Consider the following 12496-nt stretch of genomic DNA (forward strand, 5'->3'; position numbering starts at 1 on the left):
TTAGAGGACTTTTAAAATAATGCAACTTTCTAGGTATTCTTGCAAAAATATTTAAAGTTTGCGTGGACCATGTAAAAAAATTGAAGAGATGCTATTCGAAATTTCAGATCAGCAATAGTTTTTCCCGCACCACGTGCACTCAGAAATCGGAGTTACACAAGCTAACTCATCCCAAAGCCGTTTCAACTTAGTGTAATACAATGTTAGTGAAAGCTCACCTTACTTCATAGATGAAATCTCACGCTGCAGTTGGTATATCTGCAGTCGATTACACTCTCCGAAGCAAGCTTCGAGTTCTAACAGCAATTCTTGAGCGGAAGTCGTGTACAAGAAGGCTTCGACAATCTCCTTGGAAATTGAGTTAAGTATCCATGATGTAACTAGGTAGTTAGCTCTCTGCCACTGCTCGAATTTCTTTGCATCAGCACTCGGCTTAACACTTTTGCCATTAATGAACTTTAGTTTCATTTCCAGACCAAGTGCGATTTTAATAGAAAGACTCCACGCTAGGTAAGTGCTGCCGGTCAGTTGAGCCGACACCAAACTTATTCTTGGATTACCGGAGCTTTGTACTTGCAACAACTCCGAATCCATTTCATTTTTCTCTCCTATTTTCATTGCTACAACTCCTGTTTTCTCTCCGAATCCGGTAAGTGTTGCCGGTTAGTTGGATCTATCACAGGTAGGGGAGAATGCCAAGGGCTGCCCACGCACTCGGAAATCTTGACGCACATTCGACCAAGCAGCCGCTCAACCCGATCGACCAACAACCTTCACCGACAAACGTTGGACTTTCGCAGTCTTAGAGTTTTAGGTTTAGGTCTTTTATCTTGTATGCTTGTAAATGCTTTTGTTTGCTCAGTGGGACGTTATGCCTCCTGAGGTGTGATGTTCAACCTTTTTTGTATCTACTGCTGTCAATAGGAAAAATCATTTTAAGCCTATTATAGGGGGAAATGAGTTCTCAAAGCTTGGTGTAGTGTTGCGTGCTAGTCCTCAAGGCGATCCCCTTGCGCTAGCATCGTTTGTATAATGTAATGCAATTTGCTATCTAATGAAATCCACATTCTGAATCTCGTGCTCAATTATCTACTTTCTTATTGCACATTACTTATCGTTATTGTTGCCGTTGCAATCTTTGTTTCTATTCCTATCGACGTGCTGTGCTAGTGTCGCTGGAGTTTTGTTGTTGTGTTGCTATTGGCGGAAGTAGTCGTTTGCTGTGAACTGCTAGCCACAAGGTGCCCCTCTCCCTGCATTGCGGAAGACGCCTCGTGAGACACAACCATATTGACGGTTGTCTGCAGTCTTGACCTTTTTAGTAGGACAATTCTTGGCCCAATACCCAACCTGCCCACAGTTCCAGTAGGGTTTGTTTGCCTTTGATTTTTTCTTTTTGACGGCTATGTCTTTATTGATGGTTTTTGAGTTGGGGTTCATTTTATTCACTTTCTTATTTCTCATTATTAAATTTGCCCTAGGTTGATGCTCAACAAGCATCTTATGGGTCTGATTTTTGTGTTCTTCCTCAATATTGATCGCGATCATGAGATCATCCAGAGACAGTTTCCCTTTCTTGATGTTTGAGCGTCATGCCAAAACTTTCCCAAGATTTGGAAAACTTATCCACTATGGACATGACCAGAAACTTCTCAAGAAGCTTCATCTCGGCATCAGACAAAGCATGCTCAAGGTTGATAATCTCATGAGTTTGTTCAGCTACATACTTTCCCGCCACTATCTGATACCTCATGAACTGGAAACTAAATACTTTTTGAGCCTATATTTAGTATTATATTTCTTATCCAACTCACCCCATAGAGATTTTGCAGTGTACGTGTCAGAACAATAGATATCGAGAAGCGTATTTGACAATGCTGACAAAATAACTCCTCTGCCTATTTGACCCCGCTCAGTCCATTGCGCGATCTTCGCAGTTTTGGGATCGAGTTCAGTTGGCTCAGTTTTTTAGAGGTGTGTTTGTAAAATGAGGGAGGCTCAGCTTTTTATAGGCACTCCAAACAGTGGCAATCAACACACATTTAAAGCAGACATTAAATCACCAATTGAAACAGTCAGAAAATGGCCAAAAACCTCCAGCAACTGCTAGAAACGACCGGGCGAATAAGAAACGGTAGGTCAAAGTATTTAAATGCAATTTCAAAGCCATTTTGACTAAAAATATCTTTTTTCGTCCATATTCGGTTAAATGCAAATGTCCATATCCGGTTAAATGCAAATGCTTTTGTTCAGCTACATACTTTCCCGCCACTATCTGATACCTCATGAACTGGAAACAGAATACTTTTTGAGCCTATATTTAGTATTATATTTCTTATCCAACTCACCCCATAGAGATTTTGCAGTGTACGTGTCAGAACAATAGATATCGAGAAGCGTATTTGACAATGCTGACAAAATAACTCCTCTGCCTATTTGACCCCGCTCAGTCCATTGCGCGATCTTCGCAGTTTTGGGATCGAGTTCAGTTGGCTCAGTTTTTTAGAGGTGTGTTTGTAAAATGAGGGAGGCTCAGCTTTTTATAGGCACTCCAAACAGTGGCAATCAACACACATTTAAAGCAGACATTAAATCACCAATTGAAACAGTCAGAAAATGGCCAAAAACCTCCAGCAACTGCTAGAAACGACCGGGCGAATAAGAAACGGTAGGTCAAAGTATTTAAATGCAATTTCAAAGCCATTTTGACTAAAAATATCTTTTTTCGTCCATATTCGGTTAAATGCAAATGCTTTTGCTACAAAAAGATGTATATCTTGAGATTGAGACATTCACCCTAACACTTGCAACAACGCTTGAATAGGCGAGCAACAAAGGCAATGCACACACGTGGAGTAACCCCATGTTCATTCAAGTCTACATAACATTTCAAATACAATTTGGACTTGAACTTAATTTAAGGAGTTTATTTTTTTAATAAACTTTCCATGTGGGATACATTTGAGTTTAAAAACACTTTCCCCCACATTCACCTTATATAACATGAATGCCACTTTATTCCCATCATATTTCTATATGGGATATGATCTTATTCCAATTCCTTCCTTTTAAATATATGGATTTCACATTTAATTTTAATTCAAATTACAACACTTGGATCCTCTTTGGTGCCATTGAGCGCTTGGGAGGAATATCTTGAATTCTGATGTAGAAGGAAGGGATGATGGGCAGAGATTATCCCACTGAGAGTGCCAAAAATTTGTTCACACAAACTTCATGCCTACAAACAATAATTACAAGACAAGAAATAATATGAACCAAATGTGATCTATTGATTTAAATATACGTAGTTAAAAATATCTGAATTCAAAATTCTTCTCTACGGATATAGATTCCAATTTGGAGTTTGCTCTTGAATCAGATGTGCAATCTCCTTTTGATTTGTGGAAAGCTATAGCATGCTGCCTTGAAATGTTGTATCAAGATCTTATGATTGCGAAAGCTTTTGGTAAATTATCAGACAATTTATTTCGATTTTAATTGATAAATTTATTTCAAAAATATTTTGATGTCAACATATACATCAATGAATAGTAAATATAAACTTTTTATAGATGTCAACCATTATATAAGATATATGTATATTATATTGATAAACATAAAATTTGTCTTATTCATTTTTACTAAAAAAATTTATTAAATGGATTATAATGCAAGAGCTTGTATGATAATTAGCAGTACTAAAGCATAGTGCTGTAAGAAATGGCACACGCCCATTCGGTGTTGTCGTCGAGAACTCAACTAAAGGGACCAGCACCCAAGAGTACTTCACGAGGGAGGTTCTAGCTATAGATCAATGGTGATATGGTGGGCTACTTGTACAACAATCTATACTATTAATAAAGGATTTAATGTAATGATATTACAAATAAGTAAATTATTCTTTTATAAAAAAATAATAATTTACTTGCTGTATTTTTTAAAATGATGCAATGCAGGAAGGTAAATTATATTATTTTAAAAACACAAAAAAGATATATAAAAAATACAGAGAGCTAAATTGTTATTTTTCTTTTATAAGAAGATAATTTATTCGTTTGCAATATCATACGAAGATTATTTAGTTATTTTAAAATTAAAGATTCATACTGGATATTGGGTGATTTGAGTTTATATAGTTTTTTTTTTTTATATATAACTATATGTATTGTAAAAATTATTATACATGAAATTATGATTGTTGGAAATAAATTTTAAATTTTTTCAAATTGTTAAATGATTTTCAACGCTTTATTTTAACTTAATGTGTTGGTTTAATTTAATATTTATGACCTCATTATTATAATAATTTAATTATAACTTTATGAGATTTACTAAGAATTTGGTCATTATAATTTATATTTATGTGGCGTAACTAATATCAATTTTATTATGATGATTATTAGAATTTAATACGTCACTTAAGTTTTCAATATAGTCATTCTTTAAACTATTTAAAGGACGATCATCCTTTTCATTTGGCACATTTAATAGATTTTTTTTATGAGTTGAGATACTTTCGCAAGTATTTTAGAGTTTTGATAGCGTAATTGTGGCCTGATTCTTAGTTTTTTCGTGGTCGTACACATGCGATGGAACACTGTTGAAAGCTATTAAAATTTTTATCATGGAGTCATGACCAACCGTTAAACCTGACAATCATAACTCTAAGACAACATTTTATTCCAGTATTATGAAATTTATAAACGAAAGAATTTGTGGGTATAGTTTTCTCACTATAAAAAATACAACTTTAACCATGCCTAATTGCTATGGTTAAAAACAAAATATTCACTGACCATGGTTAGGTAACGGTTGTTAGCCATGATATCTGCGAAGGTGGCTAAAAATCATTGCAAATATTTTTACCACGACTCTTAACCATGGCAAATAACATTTTCTTGGTGGAAAGTCTATATTTTTGCATCAATTTTCTTTAATCGTGATCAATAAAAATTATTTACCATGATTTTTAATTCATAACTATGAAAGTTGTAGATAGTAATTTTTTTTTGCTAATGTGTAATTTATTTTGGTTCTTGATAGTTATAATTCAGATTCTAAAACATGAGTGTCAGTGTGACACGTGCACTCGAAAAAAATAAATAAAAACAATGTGATAATATGCCTAGCAATCTTTCTGACTAATAAATTGTTGATCCAATGATAAATGAATTAAATTTTAAAACAAATTTGGGGTATTAATAAATAAGAGTTTGAAATTTTAAAATTAGATCTATCTGTCGGAAGAAATTTAATTTAATCATTCCCGTTGATAAACGAATGAATAAATAAATAAACAACGTCGTCAATGTTTTATATATAATAGTAAATCATGTTATTTATTTGAGTAAAAATTTAAATAGATTGTAATCTATTAAAATAAAAATATTAATAATATTATAAGATCAATGATTGATGTTCTTATCAGTTAACGAATAACTTCACATGATTTGTTGAGAAAATATTTAAATATATGGTGGTGCATTAAAATAAAAATATAATAAAATACAAAGTTATCTAATTATCAAATTAATAATTCCACGTGTATTTGTTTGAATCATATTTAAATAATATAAAAAATAATAATACTCAAAATAGAAAAATGGTAATAATACGTAACTAATAAATAATAATATTTCCATTATTCCAACTTTGTTTTCTTCAGCCAATTAGAGGTCGTTTAATTAGTATTGTAAAATTTGCACAAACATGTGTGCCACAAATACTAGTATATATTAAGGGGAACACCTCTTTGGTGTCTCCGTTATTTTTGATATTTTTTTTTTCACAAATTTCCACATATCTCCCATTATCTACAAGTGATAAAAATTATTTTTTAAATAATAATTTATTTTTTTGTCATGATTATTTTTATATTATTATTTTTTCTACAATAAATTTTTTTAACCTCCTTTCCCCTCTACTTAAGAATCCAAAGGTGGCCTTTGGATGCTGTCGTGACGCTTTGGTAACAAAGGTTACCGAGGTCTAAGTTTATGGATGAAAGTCCATCAAACTCAATCAATATTAACAAGATGTCGTGGCCACAGTTGATTTTGTCAGAAAAGAAAGTAGGGTTTTAGGGTTCGTTGATTAGTACACCTCTGGTGCTGGTAAGGTTGGGATTGTGGTCGTCCATATCTGGATTCTCTTTTTGTTACGGGTGGAGTTGTGGCCCTTAGATATTCCAAGCCTCGCTCTGTGCTGAAGATATAATCTCTTATTGGCTGAGGAAATAGGTAGCCTGTAAGCCCACCCATTCTTCCTTTCCGACCTTAGCTTAGCAGCTCACGCCAATGCTCAAAAATAATATTTAATTATTGTAATTTGTGCATATGTACTGAATGTGCTACATTCAATTACTAATAATTATATTTCTATAACAAACACGACACGTCAATTAATTTGTTTAAAAAAAAATATATATATTTTTTATTTATAATATATTTATAAAAAATATAAAAACTTATTTATTATATACTGAGGATGAACGCGTCCGTTAGTTAATATAAAAAAGAAAGACTCCGGCTATGTGTGACGTCACCAAGCCAAATGTTTTTTCGGTTGATTTTCTAAATGGATTATGGAAGTGGAGACACACCCTCTCACCATCCTTTATATATTATTCCCCTATTCTAAAAAATTTGAAATTGTTACAGTACTCTGTAGCTCGCAAACAGGGCAAGGCAATGGCTGATCACATGAATGGGCAAGCAATCCAAGAAGAGTATTTTGATGTTCTCACGAAAACTGGAGAGAGAACTGGTATGACGAAGCCCAGGTAAGACCTTTGTTCTTGAACATAGGAAGAAACAAGAACACCAAGAAGAACAAGAGAATGAGTTTGCGTCCTGGTTTTTATCATCGTTTTGATTCATTGATGTCCACTTCTGCTCTTATGTATATGGGCTTAGTGGTTTTGCTTTTTTCTTTTTTTCTTGGGGATGATGATTTAGCGTACATCAGTTTTGTTTTTGTTTTATCTCTCTCTCTTTCTCCCTTTTCTTGGTTTCCTTGGAAATTGAACAGAGTTGTGAAAGTAACTGTTTTTACTGATTTTGGTTATTTGGATTAATGATTCCTTGACGTAAAGGGTTGTATTGATTCTTGGAGTAGAAAATTTGAACTGGAAGTTTATGAATGAGTTATTGGAAAGCACATACTGTGATGCATTTTGCTTCAGAAATTGGAATGGTTTATTCCAGCCCACCTTTTCTTTTCTTTTTGATGGTGGTATGGTGTTATAGAACAGCAAGTATTGCTAACTTGAGAATGTTAAACAATGACTGCTTATTCATTTTATTAGCGAACTTTGTTAGATTTATCTGAACCATGCTTGATTTTTATCTCAACTTTTTACTATGTTTGAAAAGTGAACAAGTTTATCAATATGTTGGATGCTTTCTTAATCATCGGTTGTTTGTAGTTTCAAACTTTATCCTTATTCTTTTTGTTCTGCCTTTGTTTTGTGGAACCACCAAGGTATGATAATTAATTTGTTTCGGTGGTAGTTATCTGTGCTTTTGTTTTTATAGGAGAGACGTCCATAGAGATGGTGATTACCATCGAGCTGTTCATGTGTGGTTATTTGTTGAGAGCACACAAGAAGTCCTGCTTCAAAGACGTTCTGACTGCAAAGATTCCTGGCCTGGGTTTTGGGACATTTCTAGTGCTGGTCATATCTCTGCTGGCGATTCATCTCTTGTCTCAGCGAGGTACTGGTGTGCATACATTTGTATAGGTTAACTGATTGAAATGTTTTAGATGAAATGTGCCAGTGCAAATGTTTGTGACTTTTGAATCTTGTGCTTTTCATCATATCTCTACTGCTTGGAACCTCTTGGTCCTGACCCATGAGCATCTTTCTTATTACAGTGTCAGGAAATTCTTATACATTTCTCGTCCATATTCTCTCTCTACTGATTGAAGAGGCCATCTATCTTCATCATGCATTGTTTCATGGATACTAGCTGATCATAGTGGCAAGCATGGGCATCTAACACGTCCTTGATTTTTTGAACTATGAGCTAAGCATCAGGAATGAATGTTAATATTGCCAAGTGTGCGCATTATCTGTCTAAAATGACAATACTCCTGACTAATCTACCGACACTATTAACTGAAATTTCAGAATTCGAGAAGCTCAGTCTGAGTAAGTAGTCCAATACTTAAAACACGGTTTTTAGATAGAAAATTTCAAACTGGAAATATCTTACAGGGAACCCAATTCTTCTTTTTCTTTCTCTCTCTCTTCTTGTAGTAAATTCCTACTTGCTTCATAGTAAAATGTCTTATGCTAATTGAATTAAAAAGATTCAGTGTAAGGTTGGCCAAGAAATGAAGTGAAATATAAATATTGCTTGTTGGAATAGACATGAAGCTATAATGGAGATGCCATGTCTTGAAATCGTACATCAGAATGCATGTAATCCATTTATAAGTTACTGGATTGGCACTCTAATACTTGACTTGAAGACATAACAAGTTCAAATTCAATGGTGCTGATTAATTTTTCTTTGAGCAGCTTCTGTTTTGTGTTCACACATCAGTAGTAGATAGGTAAGATGTTAAAATATGTTTGAACATTCTTTCATTTTGTTAATCGTTTCCTTCTTTGCTCTCGATATATTACATAATTGTCTTTTGAAGAAAAGCCCGACCATAAGGATGGTAAAATATCGTGCATACTTCCCTTAAAAAAGGATGCTACTCCGCATGAACTCTACCTGAAATTACCATATAATGTTGTAAGGTTGAACGTGAAATATGTATTGCATACTGGAATTATTATATGTTTGTACTTGGACAATCTTAATATTATCGGGATGGTGCATTTCTATCTCTTTTTTAGATGCATGAGTAAATCAAATCTCCTCTTTGTCTTTAACAGTAGAATTAGCATTTCCTGGGCTGTTTAATGTCTTTTAACTCGATTCAAGTACTCTTGATGATCCAGTTGTTTCGTGAGTTAAGACCACTTATATTTGAAGGAAAACTTTCATGCATACAGGAGGGAGCTTCATGAAGAGCTTGGTATTTTACTTCCGAAGGATGCATTTGAACTGCTATTTGTTTTCCTTCAAGAGAGGTTTGTGAAAGAATTGCAATTTGAGTTTTCGGTTGTACTTTTCATCCTGTTTGCGTTCAGTTGTTATTACCAGCCTTCAAGAAGTGGGACCTTCTCTGGACCTCTACACATTTTTGCTTTCAGAAGTTTGCTTGTCTTTCTTTCATTATAGTCATTAGAATTTAAACTTCCAGAAGTTAGTATAATTTTCATTTCCTGCTGCAGTCATGGTTGTTGTACTTAATCTAAAGTTGATTTATCCAATATATCTCGAATAGTTAAGCAGGAAATCTCATTCAGAAGAGAGTCTGAGAGAACATTAAAAGAAATTGATGAAAGAATGTTTGTTCGGAGCATAGATGAAAATTGTAAGCAAATTTTGTTTGATGGTAGTTTACCAAATAAATCAGACCTCTTTACTTGTGATTTAGCTCTAGGAGTTGCACAACATATTTTCTCCTTCCTACACGCTTGAGTGACATTCAATCTTTAACATCTCTCAATTATTGAAATTATCGAATTAGATTAAAGTGGGAGAGCTATATTGTGAAATGGATTGAAGCCCTGAACTTGAGTAGTGAAGTTATACGTGCACAGCATAGGCATATGGTTTACGAAGCTACTTAGATGGTGGTAGGAGGAGGTAGAGGATGGAACACTAAAGTTCAAGAGAAGAAAAGAGTAACACTCATCTTTTACAGCAGTCTGAGTATTTTTCACAACCCATTAGATTACTAAAGTCACATGAGTTCTTTGTCCTGTGTTTTGGTACGTGTTCGTTATCTGGTGCTTCTCTTTAGTTTGGATGAGGCAGTTTATTTAAGTATTTCCCCCAGGATTTTAGACCTCTGATATCTTATTTGATTCTAGCACATGATGTTTGTATGCCACATTCAATTTGTTGACTTTAACAATCACTGAAGTATTGTACTTGATAGAGATAAATTAACTTATGGATTCTCATCTCTGCAGGTTATGGAACTAATAAGTTCATGTCCCTTGTTGAATCATCGCTTCATAATTTCATGCCAAAATTACCTCCTTGAATTAACAAATTTTCTGAAGTAATTTTGTTCTTGTTACACTGGTCAAATTATTTATTCGAATTTGAGACATGTATTTTGCATCCAGAGCTGTCTTTGATGTATGATAAATTTATACTTTTTCTTGTAGTGTCTTAAATGATGGAAAATTCATTAATAACGAATTCAATGATGTCTATCTTGTCACGGTAGTAGATCCAATTCCATTGGAGGCCTTCACTCTTCAGGTACGAAGGTTTATGTAATCAGTAAAAGAACTTTTTACACTTTACTCTAAGTTATCTAATAATGCCTTCTATTTTGTTAACAAATGTGGTCTTGTTCAATAAAATTTTGATGTTTTTGCTGTCATGCTGCGACAAAGTAATTTCTTGTTGTATCTTTTTCCTTGTTACTGGTATATTTACTATGAAATGGGAAGGACTGAGCTCGTTCTGGTAGTTGACCTGTAGGCCTGAATTTGTAATATGATCTTAGAAGCATCCATCAAGGATTATTTTACAACGTATTCTAGGCCATGTTACGTCTCATGTTACTCCTTTCACAAAAATCAAACCCACTTCCATAAGATATTTTATTGAGGAGCCCTTTAGTTCATTTTATTGAAAGTATAGATTATAATGTAGATATTCTGTTGACAATTTCACATTAAACTTCTCTCATGATAGCTTCTCCTAAACTCTTCCTATTCCACTTGCAAACTGCACTTTATCATTATAAGTGAGTTCCAGTTCGTTCTAATAACGAGTCGCTATCCCTGTGCAAGCATTTTGACAGTTATTGTCATACTAATTATAAGCATACCAGATCTTAGATCACCTGTATTTTGCTTACAATTCCTTTAGCTGCTAAGAAAATATCTGCTCGCAGCACTGCATCATAATATTTCGCTGAATCTGGTAAGATAACCTCTTGAAGACTGCTACAAGCAGTTATTCTTTCCAACTTGTGTCTTTAAAATTTTCTCTCAAATCATTTATATTTGGAGTTGTTGCAGAACAACTCTGTAAGGAAATCTCATAGACGTTTGTTATGAGCAAGTTTGTTATTAGAAACAGCGTTTGCTATAATTTAACTGAGAATCCATTTTTCAGTGAAAATGCTATCCCTGTTATTTTCTCATCATCCTTCTTAAGCTTCATCTCTGATAATGTGTTCTAGCTGACATGAACTTGCTGAAATCTCAGATTGAGTTTTTGTTGTTTGAAGGAATCTGAAGTTTCAGCTGTTAAGTACATATCTGTAAAGGAGTATAGATGCTTGCTTGCGAAAGAAGATCCTCAGTATGTGACTTATGATGTAAATGGGAAATACGGTCAGATCTTCGAAATTTTGTCAAAAAGGTAGGGCGTGAAGTGCTTTGATTCCCCATTTCTCTTCTTATATTTTCTCTGCTGAGTAGTTCACCTTTTCTTCTTCCCTGCTCGAACAGTTTGTTAATTAAAATATCTCTCCTTTTATCATGTATATCCCTATGGTACGTTTTAGGAACTGAAAATCAGTTTGTGTACATATTGTAAGAGTATAGACGTGAGAAGAGTAGTTTCAAGACATTTAGGATTTGTGAGGCTTGTTTCCTCTTATGTTCGTGGATTACAGGTTATTGCTTGTTACTATAGCCCGGATTGAATTCGGCTAATTCCTTAATTGTGCATTAGCCTGCTTTTTGTGTGTTTTCCCATAAAAGTTCATGGATAATGATTCATGCTAATGTGCTAGACTTCTATATCTCTAGGTACAAACAATATGATGAAGTGCGCGCTTTGACTCTACAAAAACAGCTGAACCGTTATGCTCGTGTTTCCCTTGAAGCGGAGGTTTTAAGTCTTTCTACTTTACTTTTTCCCCTTACTATGATTGCCTTGCTGAGGAAATATGTTCCAAATTCAAATGAGCACCATATTTCAGTGTGCACGGCAACAAAGTCAGCACGCTGTCGAATCTTGGTGAATGCCAACTTTGTTCATCAAGTCTCCACTTCCTAGTTACTTAGAAAAGATTTGGCATGAGGCAGAAAAGAAATCGTGTAATCCATGACTGCTTGTTTGTAGGCAGAAAATAAAATATATCTGGAAGGTCTTTATTTGTTTATGAGAGTAGACGGTACAAAAGGGTTAGTGATGGTATATCTGCTTATAGTTGCTTCTGTTGCCTCCGTGATGGTCTAAGGAACATCTCTGAGGTCTTGTCCCCATTATGATTATTCATTAAGTTGACTGCTTGTTCTCTGGTTGTGTGTACACCAGCACCTTGGAATTTGGCTGTGCAGTCCAAACAACTGACATCCATGACAATAGAATTTATTTCTGTGGAGAAAGTATCTACCTCATGGATTGCATGCCATGTGCTATTTAATACTTTTCATTCCCCTCGTGCCTCACAG

At 34.3% G+C, this 12496-nt stretch overlaps 1 protein-coding gene across 1 annotated transcript in view; it reads left to right on the forward strand.

Annotated features, from left to right (window-relative positions):
• Positions 6550–12496, forward strand: part of LOC105155888 (nudix hydrolase 3) — a 13535-nt gene continuing 7588 nt past the window's right edge. The window contains exons 1-7 of the mRNA XM_020696892.1: positions 6550–6784; positions 7539–7718; positions 9014–9091; positions 10244–10340; positions 11323–11456; positions 11849–11944; positions 12025–12037. Coding sequence (XP_020552551.1) covers positions 6693–6784; positions 7539–7718; positions 9014–9091; positions 10244–10340; positions 11323–11456; positions 11849–11944; positions 12025–12037 — 690 coding nt within the window. The 5' untranslated portion in view covers positions 6550–6692. The remainder of the gene's footprint in view (positions 6785–7538; positions 7719–9013; positions 9092–10243; positions 10341–11322; positions 11457–11848; positions 11945–12024; positions 12038–12496) is intronic.

The sequence above is a fragment of the Sesamum indicum genome, linkage group LG1, assembly GCF_000512975.1.
Source record: "Sesamum indicum cultivar Zhongzhi No. 13 linkage group LG1, S_indicum_v1.0, whole genome shotgun sequence".
In the NCBI taxonomy this organism is placed as follows: domain Eukaryota; kingdom Viridiplantae; phylum Streptophyta; class Magnoliopsida; order Lamiales; family Pedaliaceae; genus Sesamum; species Sesamum indicum.